The sequence below is a fragment of the Lethenteron reissneri genome, chromosome 23 (assembly GCF_015708825.2).
Source record: "Lethenteron reissneri isolate LAM-NWPU_2019-01 chromosome 23, ASM1570882v1, whole genome shotgun sequence".
Lineage (NCBI taxonomy): Eukaryota > Metazoa > Chordata > Hyperoartia > Petromyzontiformes > Petromyzontidae > Lethenteron > Lethenteron reissneri.
Genome location: NC_083801.1, coordinates 9,415,571 through 9,442,095, shown reverse-complemented (window position 1 = coordinate 9,442,095; position 26,525 = coordinate 9,415,571). Strand labels below are relative to the sequence as shown.

The 26,525-nt window shown below is 43.4% G+C and overlaps 2 protein-coding genes across 4 annotated transcripts; one reads left to right on the top strand and one right to left on the bottom strand.

Moving 5' to 3' along the window:
• Positions 1 to 250: 250 nt before the first annotated feature.
• LOC133345935 (SOSS complex subunit B2-like) lies at positions 251 to 15,702 on the bottom strand. Of its 2 annotated transcripts, none has more exons than XM_061557073.1 (6): positions 15,480 to 15,702; positions 12,419 to 12,557; positions 9,636 to 9,707; positions 9,363 to 9,435; positions 9,214 to 9,274; positions 251 to 8,002 (listed from the first exon to the last, which is right to left on the bottom strand). In XM_061557073.1, exons 1-6 carry the CDS (start codon positions 15,496 to 15,498, stop codon positions 7,785 to 7,787), a joined length of 582 nt encoding a protein of 193 aa, XP_061413057.1. In that variant the 5' UTR covers positions 15,499 to 15,702; the 3' UTR covers positions 251 to 7,784. The 2 variants fall into 2 exon arrangements, with proteins under 2 accessions (XP_061413057.1, XP_061413056.1); XM_061557072.1 differs by lacking the exon at positions 15,480 to 15,702 and adding an exon at positions 12,964 to 13,606 and having other exon boundaries at positions 252 to 8,002.
• LOC133345934 (stomatin-like) lies at positions 14,967 to 26,525 on the top strand. Of its 2 annotated transcripts, none has more exons than XM_061557071.1 (7): positions 14,967 to 15,152; positions 21,917 to 22,020; positions 22,440 to 22,512; positions 22,643 to 22,725; positions 23,313 to 23,516; positions 24,470 to 24,604; positions 25,249 to 26,525. In XM_061557071.1, exons 2-7 carry the CDS (start codon positions 22,009 to 22,011, stop codon positions 25,444 to 25,446), a joined length of 705 nt encoding a protein of 234 aa, XP_061413055.1. In that variant the 5' UTR covers positions 14,967 to 15,152; positions 21,917 to 22,008; the 3' UTR covers positions 25,447 to 26,525. The 2 variants fall into 2 exon arrangements, with proteins under 2 accessions (XP_061413055.1, XP_061413054.1); XM_061557070.1 differs by lacking the exon at positions 14,967 to 15,152 and adding an exon at positions 20,127 to 20,287.

Here is a 26,525-nt window from a genome sequence, read left to right as displayed (position 1 = left end):
CCATGTGACGTTAGTGCCTTTTAAACCTTGTCCCCCGCCTAGTGTATTCCCATGTGGGTGATTGGTGTGTTCTATGCTGAGTGCGGAGATTTTGTGTCTGCATGGTGAGAGTGCGTGAGGATGGCTCACAGATCACCTATATTAAAATTTTCCACAATATACGATTTATAGTATTTGAATTATTCAACAGTTTCATACGAATTTTCTTTTATTACTAACCATTATAGTTCCAGTCAACACAGTCAGTTAATAGTTATGTACTGACATCGGGGATGTCACTGTATGGTGCCGGCCCGGAAGGGTAGTGCCGTTCGATGTTCCTACATCGTGGACAGCGCCGTGTGGGTGGCTGTGTGTGACACAGCCCTAGCGAGGCTTCGTGAGCACTGGGATAGTGCGGGCACCATGCACAGCGTGTGTTGGGGGCTCCCCCGAGGGGGAGGGGGTGTCAGTCTAGGGCCATGGTTGCCCAGGGCCATGGCACTCTGGTTGACCCCATAGACACGTGATCCGGAATGTCCATACAGGGGGCCCCAGGTGGGGGGACTCGGGAGTGATCACGTGACCGGAGAGAGCTCTTGAGAATGATCGAGAGGGAATGAGAATGTTCGGGAAGGCGGGCGGGGCCGAGGGCGGAGCGGCCCCGACCGGAGAGGGATATAAGGCGGGTCCCTGAGAGGGACCGGGGTCGCTGCACTCTACAAGCTGGAAGCTAAACATCTACAAGTGGGAAGCTCTACGCCGCAAGCTGAAACTCTCCGTCTTACGAGGCAACCACGTGGTCGGAGACCCGAGTGAGAGATTGACCCTTCGTAGCAGTAATTCGCTGTAGTCTGGTAAAGGGGCAAATTACACTTTTATGTTACGGTGTTACAAATAAAAGTGTTGCCTCTAAAAGGAACGTCTGCAACTCAGTTGGACCCACTACAGTTATAAAAAAAAAGCAATAAAGTACAGTAGTATGTTAATATCGACAGCAAACCTATATCAATTTCAGAAAATGCTATTATTCATAGCTTTCACATTTATGAGCACCACTATAGGTTTTGAACTGTGTTTAGCCACTCACTCGAGGCAGCGCATGTCGCATTTTCAATAACGAACACGAGGAAAAGCTCTCAAGGTTGTCACCCAGGTTCAACTATTCTGTCGAGACGCCTTGTCGCCAGATGGGTGCAGAAATCCTTTCACGGAGCATCGCACCAATTGCCATTGAGAAGCATTATTTTAAACACAATTGGGCAAGAACACGTAAAAATTACACACTTTAATTTTACATACTCTCAGTACATTTTCCACGTTTAAAATGTGGTCCTTTTGGTGTACCGCGTGTAAACAAGTTTGTAGGATATGTGATAATTTGGAATTTTCTTACAAAGCTCGGGGAAAAATACAATGGTAAAACAAATAAACAATGCATAACCAACCAACTTTCCAAGGTCGGTGGGAAGCTGTGCCAAAACTTCTGATAGGAGAGGCAGCAAGAGGGGGGTCCTGGGCTGTCCCACTTACAAAGGAGAGAGGCGCGGTATGCGCCAAGAAGTGCGTAATGGGAAGTTGGAATTACTTGAAATGGTCTCTGCGGTACAGACAGAAGAGAAGCAACACCAGGGAGCTCATACATCTCTCGGATAAACCGTGAGAATTGAGTTTGCAGGAAGGGGGGCTCACTTCTGAAACACCAACAAAACATTTTAATTAATCCCACACGTGTTAAAATAAATTGTTCATACTACCAACATAAATCAGTATTGCCAGCATTGAGGACACTGGACTGTCTCAGTCCATACATTGAGAAGGCCCCAGCTGGGTAATGCAGTAATGCCACGGTATCGTTCTTATAGCTCGGTAACTCTAAAGCACAGCATTTCCAGCAGAGGACCCCAACGGGGTGATCTAGAACCACATCCAAAACTATCGCACTGTCCAACCACTGCACTTGCAATTTCTACCTCTGACAATCGGACTCAGGGTGAAGCGAGATCAACGCTGGGACTTCTACCCCACCACCACAAACACTGCCATCCAACACAGCAGCATCCGAGCTCACACACCTAACCGACCCGCCAGGAAAGATAAAAATTAAAACAGCAAGCTGTTTGCGCTGTTGCAATTACAAAGATGCAAAGTCAGTTTATTTCAAATAAGCTTGACTTGCATTAATAAATGCAGCTGGGCTAATTTAATACGCACTGTACAAGTAAATTCACTTCCAGGCTACACAGACAAAATCATGACAATGTATTGTGCAAGATAGTGTCTAGCCTCACATGTGGCACTGCTTTAAACCGGCATGTCGCTTAATTATGCTGAAGGCGACATTCACCAACCAGACCATATATTTGTTAACGCTGCTCGCCTCCCCACCCACATTCCCAGAACTATCCCAACTACATTTGGAGCAAGGACGAAACAAGGACTTCTGTTGCCATCAGTAAGCACCCGAGGACACGACAAAACAGCCTACTGCCAACACGCATCATGCCCGAGATCAGACTCAATCTCGGCATATCCTGGCCTGTTAGATCTACATCACCATGACTTGGAAGCATCTGCCGGACGCCAAATTCTGCTTCTGAGAACGAAGCGTCACGCGCATGCACAATCTCGAATTATTTATAATTTAAACAAAATTCCCTTTATTCACAAGCTGGTTTTGAGGACTAAGTAATGGGTGATGCGAAGACAGAGGCAGGAGGCAATACAATGGGTGTTCTCATGCAAGTTGTTGTTCAGCACTCCCAGTGCGTGGAATCTGCAGCTGCCTAACAGCGCAAAATGGCAGCTCCACTCCATTGGAGGAGCGGTCGTGCATCCGTTGCATTAACGTCCCGCCAAACCAGGGTATTCACTACAGTAATTGTAAATGTGATGTAAAAATTGGATACGTCTCACGCAATGCATTTGCATAAATTAAGGTATTTTCTAAGTCATTGCCTTTATGCGATAACCCAAGTAATTTTCACAATTTAAACAGTCCGAAGCCTTTTCAACAATCATTATTTTAATGATCGAAAAACGTTGATGGACCCACCAACTTACGGGCAAGCAGCCCAGAACTGAGACCCACTTGATGCCCACTTCTATGACCGTCACCATTTGCATCGCAAATTATGAAAGTCTGGGCACATAGGGGCCAGATTGCACACCACCTGCCATTATCGATTGACCATTATTTGTTTAGTTAATGGGTCATACTGTACCTAAAATGAATGCAGTCCAATCTTTTAAAATATAGCATACCTCACTCGAAGATTATGCATGTTTTATTTGACTGGTAGTCGTTTTACATGGTATATAGACCATAATTAGCTGGGCTGAGGCTCAGTATTCCTTAAACATAGTTCTCCATGATAATCTGAGCTAGGAGCTCCATTCACAAGTCTAAAAAAGTTAGGAAAAATAACCATTAACATTTGATAAAACTGAAATCTGATCCGAACAGGAAATTGTAATTCACTAATTTTCCTTGCAAAGATCACATATTTGATATAAAAAAATTGTTATTTGACCAGGTAAGGCCCACTGAGCGATATAGCTCTTTTTCAGACGCTACCTGGCCACAAATAATAGGTTAACGAAGTGGCTTATAGTGTGGAAATGTACAGCAGCCAAATACTCTAAACACATATTTTTAAATGTGGAGGGAAAAAACGGATGACCTGGAGAAAAATACACGTGACCATGGGGAGAACAAAATTGAAATATACAGGCGTCAGGATCGGGATCGGGATCGCACGCACGACCTCCTGTATATAAGACGAGGTAGCTATATTATGGGACCTTCTTTTCCAGTATCAAAGTATGAAATATAAGAATAGGTTTCATCCTTTCTGGCAATAAAACAAGTGTGAAGATGTTCAAAGACCAAATAAACACTTTTTGCAAGGAATCGAGTCTGCATTAACCACACGTACCTATGGTGAACATGCAAACAAAACATGCACTGATAATATATGCATTGTCTTGGAAACTTATTGGCCGACATCAGACAGCCTTTTTTACGGCCTAGTCTCACCAGTGTCAGACTAGAGAATGCCAAAAAGGCGCACAGTACAAAGCCAATGCACATATCAGAGAATTTATAGCTCAGGATGAGCAGCTATTTCATACCTTTTTTGTCAGTATCAAAGTATTACAAATAAGAATAGGTTTAACCTCTTTCTGGCAATAAAACAAGTGTTAAAATGTTCAAACACCTTTTGCAAGGAATCAAAGTCTGCATTAACCACACGTAATTGTGAACATGCACACAAAACATAGTTTAATTGCCAGAAAGGGTACAATCTATTATTTTTAAATCCTTTATATTAAGTTCGCTTGCGTGCTTGCTTGCTTGCTTACGACTGTGCAAACCTTTCGGTCGTTTTTTTAACCCACTTCCCGTGATCCAATCGAGCTGACATTTTGCACACAGACTCGTTGTGCGAGACAATTAATGTTCGTGAACAAAAAAATTCAAAATTTGTATACTGTTTAGGGAAAACAAATTAAATATTTAATTACCAATTGTTTAATACTGGCAGACAATCTGACCCATAGGTGGCAGCCATCTCAAGCCAGAGGACGAGATGACTCTAGCCGCCACGCATATAAAGTATTTATAGTGAAAAACTTTGTTTTTACGGGTTATACTTGTTCATACTGGCAAAAGGTACCATGATGTCGCTGCTCACCCCCAGCTATAAATGATCTGATACGTGTGGCATTGGCTTTGTACTGATCGCCTATTGCGTTCTCTGGTCTGACACTGGTGAGACTAGGCCATTAAGAAGGCTGCCTCTGGTGTAGGCCAATCAGTTTCAAAAACAATGCATATATTATAGGAGCATATTTTGTTTGCAAGTTCACAAGTACGTGGTTAATACTGACTTAATACCTTCCAAAAGGTATCTATTTGGTGTTTGAACATCTTAGCACCTATTCTTTGGGACTTTCGGTAAAGCCATGTAGATAAATAATAATGAAAATATCACGTTTCCATCGCAACACAAGCAATCGTCATCAGGTGAAAAATTATAGCGGGAGAGCTGCTGAGACAGGAACAAATATAGCAGGAGAGCTGCTAACGCAGGATGTTATATAGGTTTGAGATGGGTGTAGCCCATGGGTAAGTGGGGCTAGAGATGGAATTTGCGTGTAAATGTAAGATCGGAGAGCTTATATACCTCCACAACTACGAAGCTGTGGAGGTGGCCATTGTATTGAGAGATTAGCATGTCAATCTGTTAATGTAAGTATTAACATGTCAATGAAAGAAAACCGGGCGCCACATGGAGGAAAACAAAGCTGTGGAGGTGGCCATTGTATTGAGAGATTAGCATGTCAATGTAAGAGAACCACCGCAATGGTGGCTGTGTTAGTGAGACATTTAGCCTGTTAAAAAACGAGAGCCACCGCCACATCGAGGGAAAGGAGCAGCGGTGGCAACTGTTTTATTGCCAGAAAAGGTAAAGCCTATTCTTATATTTCAAGGCGAGGTAGTTAACATCTCGCCACCGTGGCGCGCACTAATCATGTCTTACGAAGGGCCATCACCCAAAACATTATCTTTTAGAGCAGTATTATCTACTTGGTGTTTTTATGATTAGGCACCACTGCTGTTTTAGTACTGTATTGCTAAATGTGATTCATATCAAACTTGTATAACACAAAATTAGTAAATCTTACTTTAAGTAAAAGTGAATATAGTCGAGTATTGTTTTGCCCAGTTATTTTGGAATTCTAAACACATTTTGAACAGTTTGCAGTAGAATCAACGATTCACTTTGCATTAGGTCATTAAATTTTGATTTTGACGCCAGTATGAATGCCTCCGCATATGCATAATCGCAACTCACATTTTAACTGTGCGGTACTAATTTGAGGTTGCCCTTTGGATTTCGTTTAACAAAAATAGGGCAACTCAAAACAGTATGTCTGTGCAACCCTCAAAAATAAGGCATGCACCCAAGCTAAAAGCAATGTTGGGATGCACAACACATGTTTGGGACTGCAGTATGCATGTAATGAGGTGGCCAAGTGTAACATGGCAAGTGTGAAAATGCATTATGCATCTCAGATCCTGCTCACCACTTCATCCTGGAGCCCAACGTGTCCACCACCCACCTCCAGGGAAGTGACACAATCTAACCATCAGTTCAGGAATCATATTGACAATTAGCAAACTTTACGTCAAAAGTATATACCAATAACTAATGGAAATTTACTCGTGGAAGTTCTTAGGTACAGTATTCTATTCATATAGTTATCGAAGTCAGTTACTAAAACTTTACGGACAAATTTAAATATCTTATTTATGCTTATTATTTTAAAAATACTTTGTTGCAGATGTGCTTCAAAATTACAACAGACCGACCTGTAACCTTTACAAGTAAAATTCAGCAGCATTGTCATAGCCATAAGCATGACAAATTAATTTTCTCGCACAGTATTCATGTATTCAAGAACATGTAAGCACTGTACTATCTATGATCCCAATGCTGCGGTTTCCTTTCAATAAATATAAGCCAGCAGCAAATAATGATTCAAAACAATGCAATCAATTCACCAACATGAACAAAATACAAAAAGATGTACCTTAATAAAAGCCAAATGTATTCAAATGATGTACAATATCAAGTTCATTCATTCACCATCGCTACAATTTCACTAAACCAGTTTAAAAATAGCAGAACTTGAAGAGGCGAGTAATGTTCTGTACAGAGGGGCTGTTGGTGCACAGGGCACGTGTGGTACAAAGCCCGGAGGCAACTCACAAACAAGCAGTGCAGCTCTGTTACCGAACGCATTGTAAGTTCAACTGATGTAATGGGCTATTTCACATGGTTTGGCATTTGGCAAGCAGCAAATAAACCCCAAGTGAATGGCAAAGTGGAAACAAAAATGTAAAAAAAATATATACCTAGCTCCAAAGCAGTATTTACTGCAGCATTCAAGTATATTCGTGTGCTTAAAGCACACGTTTTTGAGGGGCTTTCTAGCAGTGCATTTGTGATGTTTAATGTAAATGTAGCATTTGCCATCCTTTTAGCATCAAAGGCCTAAATCTGGCAACATTCATTCATTAATATGCAAATCACTTTAATGCATCGTTTGAACAGAAAATCATTTCCAATACTCATTTGAGTGTATATGTACTGTACTTCAAAAACACACCCTCAGTAGCTCATGTGTCGTGACCCCTTGTCATAAGTAGCATTGCTGCATTGCTTGTATAAAATGAATGCACTGCCTTGCTTGTGAACTGAAGGTCAGTTCACATCATACTGCAGAACATATATTTTTAAACTGCCTAATCTAGATGTTATGAGCCACGGATAAATTTTTTCCGAAAAAAGGAATCTTGTTTTCGTTAACATTATTTACGTTTGGTGGAATGTGGCTTTAGTACAGGGTACGCTAGAAAATGAATGAACCAATGAATGTGCTTAACATGGCATGAATTAAAATAAACTTAACACAAAGGTGAAAGATCATTGTTGTTTGTGACTTCTTGACCAAGTGCAGAAATGCACGTCGTAGATGTGTAGTTGAAAAGCTCTGCTTGTGCAGAACAAACTTGCACGAGTTGCAGTATACTGTACTGCCTTACGTGTACAAATATTTCACTGTGTGCAAGATTTTTGCATCCCTATCTCTCGTACAGTTTTCTATTTTAAATTGTGGAGGCCTGAGTTCACTTTTGTGCAAACATCAGCAGTGACGTGCAGGTGTGCGCGTGTGCCCAGTGTGTGTACACTGGCTGTGCATGTCTCGCTGCCAGCAGGACCACGCAGCAGCCTTCATCTCTTGCTGCCACGCCGAGGGTCACGGCCATTGCTCAATCCAGGTCCAGGCAGCGCCGGCAACCCCACGGCACCGGGTGGAGCCAACAACCCACCCCGGCCATTTCCCCGGCCCCCCACAGTGTGTGCCGGCAGAGCAGGCGGCTGCATGGTGGAGCTATAGCCTGGAGGTGGCGCTCCAGAACCCAAAACTGGCATTGCTTGAGAACCATTGCCTGGCGAAGAACAGCACACATTTCCATAAAGATATCACCAGGGGTGGTGCACTCATCCAAGATGTATTGCTATTATTAAAAGTATCTACTACATGCCTGCCTGTAGCAGTTCATTTGTAATTAAGCTATCGTGCATTACACAGCACGTTTTTTCCTTTAACTAGAAATTTTATTTTTATCTGTGAAATAGAAACTAGTCTGGAAATGTAACCTGCCATGGCAGAACTCCATTAAAATGTAATTCAACAGAGGCTGGTAGAGCAATGAAATTCATCAGTGTTCTAAATTTATCAAGCAATGTTAACGGATGTGGAAGCCGATACCAAGACCAGTAACATTAATATTTTCAAACGTACACTTCTAGGAGAGACACACAGGTCAGGTTATTCCGTGTAATGCAGTCACCACTAATTACATACGTGACATCAAACAAGGAAGCATTCACTGCATGTCTAAAAGGCGCTTTGAGTGTGAATTTTAACTACACAAACCAAAATCCAAAACCAAGCTACGGCGGTAAAACAGCACACACATTTCACAAGACAAATTTCTTTAAAGTAAACTAAATTACATACAGTAAAACAATTTCGAAACCATTTGTAATATCATAAACTTGTCATTTTATGAAGCTTTACTATACACAGGGTACAATGGTGTTGGTTTTGGAGTGACAACAATCTCTGTAAATGTGGATGGATTGTTGTTTAATTTCTGCATCTTTTGTTAAAATAAACCCAAGTCTGCTAAATTAGGTTGAGCCTACTTACACTTCTACCAATGTTTTTTTCTATAAATGTCACATTTACACTTAGGTTTGCTCATGCCCAAAAAAACATGAATTTATACTGAATTGTAACATACCATTCATCTAAGTAGTATGACAATTGTTTAATGATTTTCACAAATAAACATCAACATGCCAATATATATTTAGGTCTATATGCTAGACCCATATATGTATTTATTGTGATGACTAACAGCCTGTTCAAATGTATTTCCTGGTTTAAGTGTAATACAATTATAGCACATCTGAATAAAAAAGCATATCCAACATTAGCAGAGCAGAGGAAAAAAGACATGACCAGAATTGCTGCTGGAAATGCAATCACGTGGCCTGAGACAATAGAGGTCAATCCTCTGCCACTCCAAGCACTGCCACTGTCAAAGATATGCTGAGCTGTTTGACAGCCCCTCACTGAGTGCACACACACCTGCTGGGTTTGCTTGTCCAGCCCCAAGCTGACTGGTGGGAGAGTTGCTCCTGGCATCTCCCTGACAACACGGCAAAAAACATCATCAGTGGCGTTCATTATCAATCACTGGCTACGCTTATAATATATGTTAAAAGTGGCCAACTTACCGTTTTACCCTGGTTCATGAAATCAGGGTTTGGTTCACTAAAGTTTGGAACTTCTGAGAATGCCATGCAGAATCTGGAAATTGTGAGATACAAACCAAAGATAGAGAAAATTAATATTCTGGAGACACAGACAAGCAAAATCAACACCACTCTCACCTGCATCATTAACACTTATCATGCATATTTAAACGTGCTAATACATCCCATTCCAGTATTTTGCCAACTCCGGTGTTTACAACTGATACATATGTTGCACGAAGATGTTGCACTTACTCTCCAATCTTCTGCAGGTCTCCTCCACGGCCTGTGTACAATGTTAGGCAGCCCTTCCACATGGTGGCATATCTGTACTCAGTCACACAAATCAAATATGAAACAATAAGCTATTTTCATTAAAAGGTATTTTTTCCAGCCATGTCTAAAAACATAAATATCTCCCGTTCAAACCTCCACCTATGTATTGCTAAGAACAGTTGCTTGAATGAACACTTAACTTAGTTTAACATATCTTGGTTTATTGAGTGAACACTTTGCCAATTTCTTCAAGGATCGTTCACTACATGCTTATTAAAATTATGGATTAACTGTTTTGATACAGACTATATAATCCAAACATGCATAATACAGGTTTTTTTGGGTGAGATTACATAAATATACGGTAAATGTGTCGTTAAACCCAGCACCACCTGACATGGCCAATGAGTAAGGTTTGTCACGTAAACAGAACATGCCAGTTCGTTACTAGTACAGCACACCAGTGTGTTGGAGAGTAAATCCACAACCTCCACCCCCTGGACGTGTATCACCCGCAAATGCACAGGCAGTGCAAGTGGTATTAAATATTTACACATTTGCAGTGGTTGGTTAGATCATTGTTGCTGAAATATAGCTCTGGAAGGCACCCAGGAGTCACCTATAGCACCCTGGATGTTCATTTCACATTCATTTATAACTTAAATGGAGGAAATCACAAAAAACGGCTACAATATTGTTAACTACGCCCATGTACAGTGTTATATCTAAAATATAGCAACCCCTTGCTCTTTGCAAGAATTCCTCCAAGCGGACAGCAGGATTTCATTAATCCTCTGGCATGTGGTCCTAACGTATTCCACGTGTGCAGTTGGGTCGTATTTGGCACTCATGCCATGCCGGCGAGTCACTGATGAAGGATATTCTCACGCAAGTCGACCATTACATTATGACTCTTGTTAGTCAGTCTATGCTGCCACCTTCTGCCGGGGAGGGAATTTGCAAAATAAATATCGGGCATGTAGCCAATGGTTTGGATAACTCAATTGTATTGGTGATCGTTCGAAGTCCATCCTGCTAAGAATTTTTTTTTAAATGTTGAGTAAGCTAACCAAATTATTTCGCTCATGTTTTTAAAAGTTATTTGCACTTTAGTTGTTGGTATCATTCAGGGAGACCATTATCGTGTTTTTACACCTCTAAAGTTATGCCTCATTGGTACCTTAATAATTACGATTAATAGAAGATTAGGCCAACTTGACTACTTTTAGTGCATATTACAAACTCGGGTGAGCATTACAGATTCAGTCAAGTTTCACAATTATGATTCATGCTTGATTTAAAAATAATTAACAGAAATGCTCAGTTAAAGATAAATTTCTATGCAAGCTAGAAGACCACACCATAATTATTTAAACAATAATGCATGTTATTTTCCCCAAAGCGTTTTAATTCGATTCTTCTTCTTAGCCATTCAGCCAACTACAGGACCGGAGGATGCATCCAGATGATTCAGGAATTTAACTCGTGAATGTCAAGTAAAAACACTCATAAGTGCTGAGTGTATGGGCACATGCATCCAAATCTGCTATAGAGGTGTTAAGGCAGATGTGGCCACGGGTTTCAGCATGTGCAACTGGAATTATTTTTTATGTTCACGGGTGGAACAAAGACGTGCCAGCTCAAGATTTTATGTGCCGCCCGACTTGTCCAAGTGATTTACTGTGCATTTCATGGCCATGCTCCAGTTTAAAAGGCTCCACATGTGCATATCATTGTGAAGCCCTTCTTGTTTCTTGGTGCTGAGCAGGGATAAGTCCTGGTGGGTTCCAGCAAAAGAAAGCGTTCACATGGAAGGGCAAGTGGCATGGACGCATGGTTTGGGGCAGGGCTTGGAAACCTGCGGCTCCGGAGCCGCATGTGGCTCTTTAAGGACTGCTTCGTGATGTTATGTATTAAGGTCAATCTCGTATTAACATGCTTGTGGCTCTTGAAATATTTAGTTTTTGTTTACCGAATTCGAAAAAAATTGCTCTTTCTATTTTGGTTACCAACCCCTGGGTTGGGATATTTGAGTAAGGCACCCACAGGGATTGCACATAGTTAGCAGGCTGCACTTTATTACTGGGTATCCAATTTACTTGATTGCTAGATGAAATGCTGTTAATTCGAGTTAAAAGGTTTTGGAAGATTAATTTGAAAAGCTATTTAAGCGGTCTTAATTTAACATAAATTTATGGGACCCAACTCGTAATCTCCACATGGTGGAACAGCGTACCCAATCTCCCACCTTCCCTAAATTCAGCAGACAATGTTCGGAACTTGTCCACGGGAGTTTTTGTACCCCACCGCCCTACGTCGCGGTTTGTGCTCTGTACTGGGCTCCTACTGAAATACATATTTTTAAAGATTTTAAAACAATTCATGTATGGTATCAATAGGCTCTTACTTGCTTATAACTGAAATGATATAGTGCAAGATATTCGAATATTGGGGGATTTGCGATATGCTAACTTCCGATTCCATGTCAGTGCAAACATTAGTGGCGACTTCACCAATCTCCACACAGCCTCCCCATGTCTGATACAGCCTTCATCCAGCAGTGGACTGCCAAACCGACATAAAGGAAGCTTTACTTTTAATTCTGCTTGTATCCTTTTACGATATGTGGTGTTACTGGCATGATCTTATCCTGGTCCGTTTAAATGATTGTTGGGCCAAAGATGTCCAAGGCTGTGTGTTGCTAGGGCGTGTGGGTGGCATTTTGCAGGGTGCCCCACGTGAGAGTGTTGTGAACCACGTACCCCCGTGTGAGCCGCAGGATATCGCCCCCCTGGATGAGTGCCCCAATGTCGTCCCACACGGACACGGTCATGCTCCCCGTCTTGTCGGCCACCTTGCAAGACCGCACCTCGTGTCCATCCTTGGTCTTGGTCACTCTCCCTTCACGCGTCATTTCAGAACATTACATCAAACATCACCCCACGCTGAGCCAAATGTGCAACTTTTACACAAGCGGTGTTAAACCATGCTGCCCTCCCTGTCCGTGGACTAGGCAGAACATTCATGCGAGTTCTGACAAATAAGAGGCCCATAACAAAAAGGTAACTAACAAAATGTCCAATGTATCCATTCTCCTACAAAATATTCCAAGTTGATATGGAACGACCAGTGGTGGGTATCGCCCACGATTATTCCATTAGCACTGCAATTACCACTTTTTTTTTTACATTTTACCATTAAAAACATTGCCACAAGTCTCGCCTGCCTCATCCACCACCTCCTTGCATTCATTGCTTTAACTCCATAATGGACGCACGTGTTCAACTCTTGCTTTCGGTCAACTTACCTATTTCCAGGACTATGAATACCACGTTAAGGTTTTTAAGTCCTGCCTTGATGTCTTTAATGAACACAAAAGACTCGCTATTGGCCATTTCGCCTCTGCTATAAACGTTGGCGGGACCCGTGGGGGACACCCTTGGGCTGGGCGGGCAGGGTGAGAGGGGGTCAGGGCGGGCGTGCGGGATTGGGCTCGGCTCCAGGGAGCTCACGGCGTGGCCGCTAGGTGGCGCCCGGGGAACATGCCCGAGCCAGTGCCCGCCCTGCCTTTTCCTAGTCGCCCTGCCCTGCCGGGCTTCAACAGGAGTCGTTGTGTCCCTCCCTCCCTCCCCTTTCCTGGCTACAGCGCGGAGCGGCCAAAATCACACGAGAGGCATCTCCGCGTCGACTACGCCTCCACCGCAACGGGTGGGGGACGAAAATAAAAACACTACTGTAGTAGTAGTAGAAATCGTAATAATGATGGTACGGAAGAGATACAGCTAGTGGGCGTCTTTTTGTCCGTTCACTGGACGAGGCGGCGGCCTCGAGCGATGCTCGTTAATTAACACAATGGGTAGACGTGGGTTAATGTTGTGAGTGGGAACAGCGACGGCGCCCCTCGCTGCCACTGCCGCTCTGACTGGCGGCGGAGTGAGGGGAGCACGCGGCGCCGCGCAAGACCCCTCCCCCGGGGCGCCCGGACACGCCCCCACGCGCGTGACGACACGCTTTCGGTTTTTTCAAATTGTATTAAATAAATACTAATTATTCATCACATTCACACAAAATACCCGTATTTAAAGTTGCGAATGGAGCTACGATAATGTTGACAAAAAATTAACACTCGATAATGCGTTTCACATTTCGTGCGTGATGTCACTACTTGTTCTCATCGCGTTGGCTACCCATTGGTCGGTGTTGTGATCACGTGATTGTGTCCGGGTGGGTTTTTTTTTTTCTCGGAACACCCCCCCTCGCGCTTCGGGGGGCTTGTGGCCGGACCACGTGACGCAAAGGGCGGGGGGCCGAGGGGCGCAGGCGGGCGGCAGGAGAGAGACACGTGACGCGAGGGGGGGGGGGCTATGGGAGAGAGACACGTGACGCGAGGGGGGGGGCTATGGGTGAGAGACACGTGACGCGAGGGGGTGGGCTATGGGTGAGAGACACGTGACGCTAAGGGCGCGGGGGGGGGCTGTAGTAGAGAGACACGTGACGCGAGGGGGGGGGCTATGGGTGAGAGACACGTGACGCTAAGGGCGGGAGGGGCGGGGTGTAACAAACACGTGGTGATGCGAGGCGCGGTGGCGCAGTGGTTAGCACGCTGCGCTTCAACACCAGTGACGATTATCTGAACCGGTCCTGTGCCTTCTCTAGGTCGACTCAGCCTCAAATGAGTACCGGGTGCGGTGTGTAAACATCGCCTTTAGGTAGACAAAGGCGGTAGGGCGTGGTGCTGGCTATCCCACCACCTTGTGTGCCGTGCCGGAATTGATTTGTGGTCGCTTAGAGCACTTTCCACAAACAGTCGGTTCAGGTTACACGGGGGGGGCAGGGTCAACGTGGCAGGAAAGTTACGCAACGGGATTCGTGTGCTGTGGAAATTATGGGTTGTAAGGAGCGGTGGCGCAGCGCTTACGATAACCCGCCGACAAGACTTTGATTCCCGCGCACAGCCAACACCGGTGACGAATATTTGAATCAGTCCTGGGCCTCCCCTAGGTCCACCCAGCCTCAACTGATGAGTACCTGATGCGGCGTGTAAACATAGCCACAAAGAAGAAGAAAAAGTCAGCCAGACGTGATGCAGGCCACCCACCCAATATTTGTGTAACGCGATAAACAGGGTACTTGCCTGCACTAGCAGACCAGTAGGGTGTGATGTGTGGGCCACCAAAATTCCCCAGACCCCGGGTTGGGGGAAGATTCCAGGTCCCGCTGGAACTCGCTGGAAGGGAGGCGTGGCCAGGGGCGTGGGGACCCTGGCAGGTGTATAAAAGCCAGACCCCTGACTGAAGACCGGGCTGAGAGTAGGACCCTGGGGACCCCAGTCCCGTTGTCCTTCTAAGGGCCGGGCTGAGAGGGCCAGTGGTCAGACCCGTTGCCTTGGCTGGGTCGGGTCGAGATAGCCTCCCCTAGGGACCCCCTAGCCGGAGGGATGAGTGTACGTGGTCCCAAGTAATAGGACACGATAGCCCGGAGGACATACCTCCCCAGGTAATGGGTGTAAGAGGCCGTTACCCCTTTGTATTAAGGACCCTGTAAATTAGTGTTATGGAATCAAAGTGTTGCCTCAACTACCGTCTCGTCCTTGGGCTCACTACATTTGTATCGTTCTGGCGTTCATTGGTGCTCGCCAACATCACTTAGCCCCAAGTCTGTTACGGCGATGTGTGTGGGGAAAGATCTTTGGAGATGATGGTTCATGTCAGGTGGCACTGAGTGAATTGTGGGGTTTAATACGAGCAGATTTCAGCCAATATTAAGATTTTTAAGCAAATAATTTTATAACGTAAAATTCTGAGCAACAATTGTCCATCTTACCTTCCAGAGTTTTGTGCATTGCTCGCAGGTGAAATGAGGTGCCCAGGGTTTGTCTTCATCCCGGACAGGCATGCCGGAATATGCCTTGTAGGCCTCGCACATCTTAGCAGATGCTTCCAAAGAGTACTTTTTCGCTCTTGTCTTGGTAAATTGGCTGCAGACATAGCAAAATGCGTCTGCCAGATGCTTGCAGCCTCTTGATGCCATCTCAGAAAAATGCAGATATGTATCCACTTGGGTAGCTGGAACTAAACTGAACTGGCGGGCTTAAGGCCCCTGTATTTATACTACTATTTATGTTACTGGAACGTTCTAGAATGTTCTAGAAGTTAATCCAAGTTTACTCATCACTGAATCTCTGGAATGTTCTGGAAAATATGTCAATTTCAAAACATTGTCCTGGTCACAAAAGCAAAGTTTGTGGGGAATAATAGTAATTTTACTGTATTTTTTAGGCATAAGCACTTAGGAAATAACACTTACTACCCAGGAACAAAAATAAATAAATAAATGTTGCACCACTGTTATTTACTCCATCCGCATTTCCTGTATAGCTGTCGCAACGATCAAGAGAAATTCAGACGTGTCGTTCAAGTTTGACCCTTGACCCCCACGCCCGCACCTTGTGAGTCCGCTGTCCCTCCAAGCCACATTGTCTTATCACAGCCAACCTAATCTGTAATTTGTGTTGCACGCCTGGCGTGATAGGCACAGTTGATACACTTTCGTGACACCAATTTGACCCAATACCATACGTTTTAATACTTCAGTCACTAGATCAATATTGACACCACCGACACAGCTTTATATTCATGTACAACAAACCGGAACACAGCCCAGGTGTATATCAATCTAAATAGGCTTTTGAAAAAACAGCTCTTATTTGAAGTTCACAATGGTTCTGCAATCAATAAGCTATGGACAGAATTGCCCCGCCATATTAACATTGGATTTCTGTCACTGTGGGTCAAGGCCAGCAGCTAAGACTGGGTTTCATATTAACTTTTTTAAGATACCGTAGTCGCGATTTGTAGGTGCAATTTAACATCCGTTTTCCATGTTGTCACGCGGGGGTGATGAAAGTTAAACTATAACCCCGATGATAACTAACACGATAGGTAACCGTACTGCATTCTAGGTAATCAACCGGGCTGGCCAGATGCAATACAGGAGACCCTTGAATATTTCGGGGGTTACGTTCTTGTAAAGTGTGGCACGAAAGAGAAAATCGCGATATTCCATACTTAATCCTCACCTAAATAATGTGGTTAGGGACACGCCCAAAAATATACACAACATAATTGAAATAACTCTTTATTGCAACCATACTCTGTGGGTGCTTCTTTAAAGCTTTCCAACTCGGAATGAAACATGCACTGCAGAGCTCTATCCATCTGCCTTTCTCAAAAGGGGAGTCATGATAACTTTCGTTAAGATCTATTATATGATCCAATATACGTGATATGTACTTCAAAGTTGTGTTTCTAGTCGGGAATTACCTTGTGAACAACCGAGTACATGTATGAAAGGAACAGCCAAAACTCGGTGATAAATTAGCAAACCAGCATTACATTTTAATCCTTTCCACATCTCGGGGCATCATCTTGTTATTGAATGCTGACGTTATTCATCATCAGCCATGATCACATTCATTTCTGATGATGACCTCTCAAAGTGGCTGTCTCACGCTCCTACGAATTAACGATCCATCTAGTAGCCACACATGAGTTTACTTCATCACTCTATCCCCTCAGTGGACGTAATATCATGTGTTTTATTCCTTGTGTAATGAGAGAGCGCCACCTAAGGGAGGACGAGGGGTTGCATAGTCACTGCTGGGTCACTTATATCCAATCAGAAAGAAGGGTTCCATCTGGGCCAAAGGTAACGGGCGGAGCTGGTCCGTATGTACGGGAACCATCTGGAAGGTTCCACGAGGGGCGTGGCTAGAGGCGGAGATTAGCTCCGCCGAGAGCAATATAAGGAGAGGCAAAGGACTCTTGGTCGGTGTGGGAAGCCTGGAGTCCGGACTGTATCATTGCCTACCTCTTCTCGCCACCGGCCACGTGGCGGGCTCTGCCAGCGAAGCCCTCTCTCCTCCCATTGGCGAGTGTGGAGAGAGACGTGTCGCATGGTGGACGAGGGAGTGCACGCGTTATGGCAAGGAGAGAGAGAAGCCATCTGGAGAGAGAGAGAGAGCGGCCGTGCAGTCATTGTTAAATAAAAGACACAAGTCAACAGTCATCGTGGAAGTGCTTTATTACACTTGGTTGCAATTCCCGTGTTCTCTTATTTTTACAGTCATTTTCTACCCAAGCATTTTTCTTAAAAGTCAATATGTGATGTCATTAACGTGCATATATTCTTAAAAAATTCGGTACTTCTGAGGACAAATACATATTTTATAATTTGAAAGCGAATTTCTTCTAAATATAAAACTCATTTCTTTAGAACTGCTTTTTGTGTTTAGTTTGTCCTTCCCCGTGCCTCCGATGAGCATGGTTAACTACGTACAGTGCGAAAGAAGTCCAACATATCGTACACACATACAAATTGGAAATATTTCCTTGTATTGTAATTAAGGAGTTTCGTTCGATTGCACCCAGGTGGGACGAGTTAATTGTGAACTCGCAATATTGCAACAAAGTTGACCAAGACTGTTATAACATCATGCTAATTTTTCTGGAAGATCTAACGACGAGAGGATTGGGTGCTGCCTGATCCGTGGAAGTACTCTACGGTAGTTCCCATTTTTTTACGGTCATACTTCCCCTAATTACCACGAAATGACTCCAACACTTCCCGGTGGTTCTTGACTAAAAGCACGTGGCCGATAAAAAAAGACAAAGATCACCCGTATAGCCTCAGTAGACTTTAGGGAAAGTGCTGTTACCGCTCCACACACAGGCGTGGTAGGTAGGCAACGTGCTTCCAGTGATGTGGGTACGTGTGGCTCCCCAGGGCCACGAGGTTAAAGAATCATCGCGTGGTTTCCGAGCAACAACCTGTTGTTATCACTCAAAAGTCTGTTAAGGCTACCTTAACCCCCCCCCCCCCCCCCCAAGAAATCTTTATTATGGATAATATGAATCGTGAAAGTATACGTGTTAAATTATACGGGGGGTCTTTTATAGGCCACATGCGGTTTGCGTGGCTCCCGAAGGCCACTTTAAATAACCAGAATGAGGTCCTGGAGTCATTTATATGATTTTCTAGGAAAAACCTGGGTTTAAATATAATGATTTTTTCATGTGTTCATTTAATTTATGTCCTTAATTTTTACGTTATACAAAATATATGTAAAACATCCATCCTGCAATTCACCAAAAAATGTACAGCCATTGTCAATCTACTTCTCATACAGTGTTGGTTATACACGTTGTTTGACCATAGTTCACGACGCTGGTCAGTGCGAATTGGTGGAGAGGACCTATGATCGGTTGATACCTCACCGCTGACGTGTGGCAAATAATTTAACTTAGGATGCCGAGTCCTTGGTGCCAACTGCTCCTGTCCTCACTGCTCAGGGAATTTGTCATTTTTTATTACACGCTCTTATTTAACACACTCTGTTGTTGTATCCTCAAATCTTGTAACTCAATTTTAACCCACTTCCCAATGTGGTATCGACTGCAAACTTGGTATACTTATGTCATACCGATGACAATACTATATTCTATCATAAAAAATATATATTTGGAAACATTTTTTATATGTTATGTTTCGGCTTTAAATATTACTTATTTTCCAATACAATTCATCAGTGGCATGTGGAAAGAAACCACACTACAGAATCCATAGAAAGCACAACACTCCACGCCCGATACAATAATTCTTTTCAGTATTTCTGTACTGCTATCGCCTTCCTGGCCGTCTTGCAATCCAAGCTTACGACACCTGGATTTATGAATCACATCACTCAACATTACAACTGCACATAACCCACGCAGCAGAATCCCTAACTCACTTGCAAACATGTTTCACATGACTATTACATACTGACGTGGCTATGCTTTTTAAACTGGATTTGTTCAGGGTGTTAATTTGCAATAAGCAAAAATCCATTCGCTGAAATGTCACAATTGTTAGATTATTTCAGGAATATACTCTACAGCACTGTCATCTGGATAACTCAAAATACATTCGCGTCGTGGAAAATACCTTACAGCGTATAATTTTATTTTTTACTATTTTTATTTGAGCAGGTAAGGTCCACTGAGCTTCATATCGCTCTTTTTCAAAAGCGACCTGGCCACAAATGACAGCTCAATGAAGTGGCTTACATTCGATTAGCAGATAATGTTACCATATAAAAGATTAAGTATTTCTAACAACCCATCGGTCCCACGACCTTCAGTGATTCAAAGAATGCAACCCAATGGACCGGTTTCGACATACAGGTGAATCTATCATCTTGCATGCCAAGGCACACCTATACTAAAACAAGGTTGACCAGTGCAGGATTGGGGGGAAAAACACATTCAATTCAAACAAATATATATCTTCTTTCCGTGGTGAGCAACGCAATCAAAACGAATGGGGCGTGTCCAACAGTTGCGTAAGGTGCTTTGTTGACCTGAAAGCTGTTTGGGTCGTGAGTCACCCGGGCACGAGGTCCCCAGGGGGGTGGAAAAAGACGCACGCGTCATCGATGTCGTCATAAGGTGCGTCGTGTGTATAAATCAGTCGAGAACCCTATATTCTGCAGAGAACTCTCAGGTCTCTTGCCCTGTCTTCGTGTTCATATTCGGTCGGTGCAGAAATGTCGAAGAGGAATCCAGACGACAACCAGTTGTATAGCTCTGCCGGTAGGTTACAAACACGATGCGCGTTGGGAGAAAAGTGTGTGGTTTAAAAAAAAAAAACGTGTGGCCAAGCATTGCCCTATGTGTTCGTTTTGTGTTATAAGGCGATCTTGAGAATTCGAGTTGACATCTCACTTTTGCATACTGTGTACGACGTTTACTAATGCGTTGTGTAGTTTAAATCGTGTATTTTGTATTATCAAACAAAACGTGGTTGCCTTTGTTGTTCATTGTCATCGTCCGAAACACTTCCTGATGTATTTCAGTTGATAACGTTTGGCGTCTTAACAGCAACAGCGATGTTTATGTATTTGCGTCCATCCGTGTAAACACTGCGTGGTGCGCGGTGGTAGTCGTGAGTCTTGTGAGTGGCGTCAGCTGAATCGTGAGCCCTGCGTCTAGTAAGTGATGAGTGACATACCGCTCTACGCAATCGTGGAATAATCATTGATGCAACATTTGCGATGCAAGTCGGTACATGGTAAACAGGTTTTACATCGGAATCCTACCGCCTAAATTAGTAGAGTTGGTAAATATGGATGGAGTGGCAATGTAAATTGAGTGGTTGGCTTCAGTTGCCTTTTGTTCATAAGTAGATGGCAGGTGAGTGTGGTAAGTGTCTGGTGTTAGGTATCAGATGAATGTTCGGTGCCACGTGTGTCCGTGAGGAGGGCAGAAGAACGACGCTCACAACAAAGAGCGGAGCGCCGGGCGGATAAAACGCAGAAAGTTAACACAGTAGGGGGCACATCTTGCCAGTCGTCTCAGTTCGTCAACCCATGGCGCCTTAGAGTCTGTCCCCGAGACCTCCTGTCAGCAGAGAATCTTGGACACTTATCGTGGCCTCAAAGTGCACCTAGCCTGGCACAGGCACCGTGGGGACGTCACCGACACTTAGCGGCCAATGGCGGCTGTTGCTGTGTAAGGCACATAGTGACAGGGGTATGAAGCTTGAACATTTTAAAGTGTGCACACATTGTTTTCGTTCCAACCTTTGGTGTTATCTCCTCGTGCATATACTGTGCTGGTGTGTTTACTTACTGCACCTTGCATACATCTGCTCACTTAACTTTGTTAAATGTATATAAGTATAACCCGTAAAAACAAAGTTTTTCACTATAAATCCTTTATATGCGTGGCGGCTAGAGTCTTATCGTCCTCTGGCTTGAGATGGCTGCCACCTATGGGTCAGATGATTGTCTGCCAGTATTAAGCAATTGGTAATTAAATATTTAATTTGTTTTCCCTAAACAGTGTAAAATTTTGGAAAAAATTTTCACGAACATTAATTGTCTCGCACAACGAGTCTGTGTGCAAAATGTCAGCTCGATTGGATCACGGGAAGTGGGTTAAAAAACGAGCGAAAGATTTACACGGTCCTAAGCAAGCAAGCAAGCACGCAAGCAAGCAAGCAAGCACGCAAGCAAGCAAGCACGCAAGCAAGCAAGCACGCAAGCAAGCAAGCAAGCACGCAAGCAAGCAAGCACGCAAGCAAGCAAGCGAACTTAATATAAAGGATTTAAAAAGGGGCTGAACAACTCCCGTTTACCTGTCGTCCCGTTTTCTGATAAGTGGAAGTATTATTAATTGTCTACTCAAGGTTAAAGTGGATAAATCTGTGTGTATTTTCAGATCCTTCTAGCAGTGGAGTCGGTTGCTGTGGTTACCTGTTAATCGGACTTTCTTACCTTTTGATACTCATCACATTCCCAATCAGCATATGGATGTGTTTCAAGGTAAGTTATTTAAATGACATACAAACCATGGATACAGTGTTTAAGTACTGTATACATTTAATTTAAAACACTGAGCATCGTATGTTAGCTTTCATTTGGTTGCATTTTGTATGAAGCTTGGATTCATTAACTTATGTAGAGTTTACAGTATAGAATAGGGGGCACAGTCCAAGCGGTTACATATTAAGATAAACCACTGGTTCATCTAATCTGTTTATTGTAACTAAGTACAGACCCAGTTTTCATCCAGACGTATGGGGAAGAGACACGTATTGAACATTCTGCATAAACTTATGTTGACAGAAAACAAAGCAACACATCTTAACTACTCTTGAATCTTACACGACTACACACATGGTGACCTTGGAAAAAAATACCACGTGCGTGTCTTGTGTTTTTCCTCTTTCTATCTTCATTAGATAGTGCAAGAATATGAAAGAGCCGTCATCTTCACACTAGGACGAATCAAACCAGGAGGCGCTAAGGGCCCAGGTAAATATTTTCATTTTGACAGAGCAGAGTTTCTTGTTCTGTAAAGTCAAAAAATTTCAGTTTTTGTTACATTTTCTTTGTCAGTGACGTATGTAATGATGTATACTGTAACTTATGTGGATGTGCACAGGTCTTTTTTGGATAGTACCTTGCACAGACAACTTTGTGAAGGTGGACATGAGGACAGTCAACTTTGACATCCCTCCTCAAGAGGTAAGGTGGTCTATGTGGACATGTTGTCAATCCACCGCTTACACCATATGGTTCATGGGGGTTATTTGACTATACTTCAACATGCTGGTCGTTTTGGGTTGGTGAAGGCGGGAATCATATATGTGCGAGTATGTAAATATATTACAATGGATTTGCAGCACTGGCCTGCTGCCCACAATGCAGCTTCACAGTAGCCTATGATTTGTGATCACGAATCCAGGTACTGTCCAGTATCAACTCAACTTAGCTTCCAAGATCTCATCAAAGCAGATGTATGCCAGGTGAATCAGTCCGAGGTGGTGTGTAATGTACTTCTATGGATAATACATTACACATCGTTATATGTATAAGTCTTGCCTATAGCAATGGGTTATCCATAATACACAGGTTTTTTGGGTTATGGATTACCTAGTGGGTTATATAGTAGCTTTTAACAGGTCAAACTCTGATGATGAAACTGATGTTTAGTAAAAAAAATCGTTACAAATATTACCGTTTTTGAACTTTTAATTATTGACCATCTTTGTGCCTCAAGTATAAACCATTTATGATTACTCACCCGTGTGCCCGTTTGCACTTCCCCACAGATTCTCACCAAGGACTCTGTGACAGTGAGTGTGGACGGCGTGGTGTACTACCGTGTACAGAACGCCATCCTGTCTGTGGCCAACATCACCAATGCCAACTCGGCCACACAGCTGCTTGCCCAGACCACGCTCCGAAATGTGCTGGGCACCAAGAACCTGTCCGAGATCCTCTCTGACCGGGAGGAGATCGCGCACACCATGCAGGTGGGTCTGCACAGATGCCCGTACAGTACTTTGTTTACTGTGGAGTCATTTTTTTCAACTGCGCAAGGTTTAGTAATGTGCAAGTGAAGACGTGCAATTTGTAAACTGAAATGAAATTTCATCATGAAAAGCTTTTTGGGTGAGATCTCGCAAATATAAATGCATGGTTAACCCACCACCACCCGACACAGCCAATTAGTAAGCTTTGTCACGTAAAACAAATTATGTAATCTCACCAAAAAACCTTTATGAATAATATTGGTCGCGGAAGCCTATGTGTTAAACTGTAGTGAAATTGTAACTAAAATAACAATGGGGGTTGTGAGGATGGTACCTTGCCCAAGGTGTCAGCATGCCGAGCTATCCTCTGCTCCCAAGTGCAGGCGCGGTTTACGGCGATCAGAATTACAACAATCCATATTTATGACGTTTGTATAATGCCACCACGGATCGTTTACGATGCTGAAACTTGATTCAAGACGCATTTTCCAAGACATGACTCGGAACGCATTTGAACAGTCAGTCTGGTTTCCGATATGCCTTGGTGTGGAGCTTTTGTTATTCTCAAGTGTTTTTGTGGATTTTTCTCCCATTAATCCTTGTTAAATATGGCTGATAAAAGGGAAGAAACCGCATGGCAAGTGATGTTTCTACTGTTCCTACTGTCTATGGGAAAGTAGGGTCCGATTTACGACTTTACAATTTACGACGGTGTTGCCAGGAACGCATTGTGTCGTAAACGCATGGACCGCCTGTAGCTTAAATTAATTCCACCTCAGAAAACCATTAGTTACTGCTGATACTAACTTTGCATGTCTCTGTCTTAATGTTACATCGTTGTTTGCTCGTCTAAGAACTGTACATTGCCGGTGCAGTTTGGTTCTTCAGTGCTGTTTAGGACCATATGGTGAAACATTGTGCATTGCCATGCTGTGGTTTCTTTGGTTTTGCAGCTCACACTGGACGATGCTACAGACAACTGGGGAATAAAGTTGGAGAGAGTGGACATCAAGGACGTCAAGTTGCCCCACCAGCTCCAGCGGGCCATGGCAGCTGAGGCTGAGGCAACACGAGAGGCTAGAGCCAAGGTTTGTGTGTCTTTGTGAAAATGTTTATTACGATAAAAAACAAATATCCTGTGTGCAACATATCCACAAGAATTTCATCTTGCTTCGCAACGCATGCTGGGTTTCTTGTTATATTTTATTTCAAAGAAACCTTTTTGAAAAGACGACCAGTGCGACTGGTGCATAGCCGATGATAAAATGCAGTGGATCTTCAGTGAACCTACAGGATTTATAAATGTGTGAATAACCGAGAAGTGGTGGAAGATTTAGCTTTAATTCAGTCTTCCGATGTCTTGGCTTGGTAATGTGAAAATCCTGTTATGTAATCGAGCACCACCCTATTTGATTTCGGCACTAGCCCTACAGTTAGCAGAAACACACCCTCGTGATTACAGTGTCTTGCACTTTGGCTGGGTTGCCATGAGTTACAGTCAGCACACTATTCTTAAATACAAATGATGAAGGTTATATTTCATAATCAAGCACCCCAACAAAATAGCGCAATGAAAAAACTCAGCGTATAGTAAGTAAATATTTTATGATGCTGAAAAAATTAAAGTGTACATTTTGCTTACTGAGTCCTCGTCCCAACATGCATACATTGTTTGCATTTTCATCAGAGCAAAGCTTCTGTGTGGTAACCACCCCGATGCCACTCGCTGCAGGTGATTTCAGCGGAGGGAGAGATGCACGCATCGCGGGCGCTCAAAGAGGCGGCCCTGGTAATGGGGGAGGCCCCAGCAGCCTTGCAGCTCCGCTACCTGCAGACCCTCAATACCATTGCTGCCGAGAAGAACTCCACCATCATATTCCCACTGCCCATGGATCTGCTGCAGGGCATGGGAGCATCATGGAAGAAATGAGCCTTGTATCGAGATCCCAGGGAATGACACCTTGATCATAATTGTCAACTCTACCAATTTAAGTAGTAGGCTTCCGAGTTTTTAAATCTTGCTACTGCATACCATTGGTAAAAATGTATCATATCCATCTTGAAACAATTATTTTTTACAAATATTTGCTTTGAAAATCGATTGGCATCCAGTAAAACGGTTTAAGAATGTAAACCTTCCACTTAATTTGGTATGCCTGGCAAGTATGCCCCGAGGTCGTAATCAGCATTCAAGAAGTTATGTGGCTGCGTGTTGACTTGGGGTCAACATTACAATGCATTAATTCATAAATAAATATTGATTCTTGCGCTATAAATGTGTGTCGATTAAGAACTATTTTTGCGTATACATTTTTTTATTAAATGCATGTGAACCCTGAGGCTGCGAGAAGTAGTTCCATTGACAATGTGAAATACATATTTTGTTGAGTTGTGATAAATTACATTCCTAATCTAGATTTTAAGTTTTCGTGACTACAGGGATCCATACTCTTTGGTTCTTTCGGTAAAGTCACGCAGCCTCCCACTCCCAACCCTGCTCCCCCCCGCCCCCCCCCCCCCCCGGCATTTTGCCGTACTCGCCCTTTAATCCCTTCTCGCAGCGCTTCACTTGGCAGCGTCCCACTCCCTCTACCCCACACCCCCCTCTCTATCTCTCCTCCCTGGCTCCTCCCCCCTCTGGCTCCACCTATATAGCCTCTTGTCACAGCAGCCCTTTTGCCCACTCCACCAATTGCTTTATTGCTGTGGTTGTCCCACCTGATGACGGACGCTTGTGTTGCGCCCGAAACGTCGTGATTTAATTTATTTTATTTTATAACTACGTGACTTTACCGAAAGAACCAAAGAGTATATTCCTAATGTTTATTGTTGGGGTTATGTTGGTACAGGAAGGTACGTGTATTTTTTGTATAAAAGTTAAAATATACTAATACAGACACTTCGAATTTTACGTTGTTTGGTTTTGTAACAAAGTTTATCTGTCAGCATATATTACATCAATATTATATATTGCTTTTTCTGATTAAATATAAACAATGAAACTGCTGA

Coding starts and splice junctions, on each gene's coding strand:
- LOC133345935 (XM_061557072.1), bottom strand. CDS start 13,051: ATGGCCAATAGCGAGTCTTTTGTGTTCATTAAAGACATCAAGGCAGGA. Junction 12,558..12,963: donor ATTCATAGTCCTGGAAATAG/GTAAGTTGACCG, acceptor TGACGCGTGAAG/GGAGAGTGACCAAGACCAAG. Junction 9,436..9,635: donor GACCTGCAGAAGATTGGAGA/GTAAGTGCAACA, acceptor CACAATTTCCAG/ATTCTGCATGGCATTCTCAG.
- LOC133345934 (XM_061557070.1), top strand. CDS start 20,242: ATGTCGAAGAGGAATCCAGACGACAACCAGTTGTATAGCTCTGCCG. Junction 20,288..21,916: donor CCAGTTGTATAGCTCTGCCG/GTAGGTTACAAA, acceptor GTGTATTTTCAG/ATCCTTCTAGCAGTGGAGTC. Junction 23,517..24,469: donor AGATCGCGCACACCATGCAG/GTGGGTCTGCAC, acceptor TTGGTTTTGCAG/CTCACACTGGACGATGCTAC.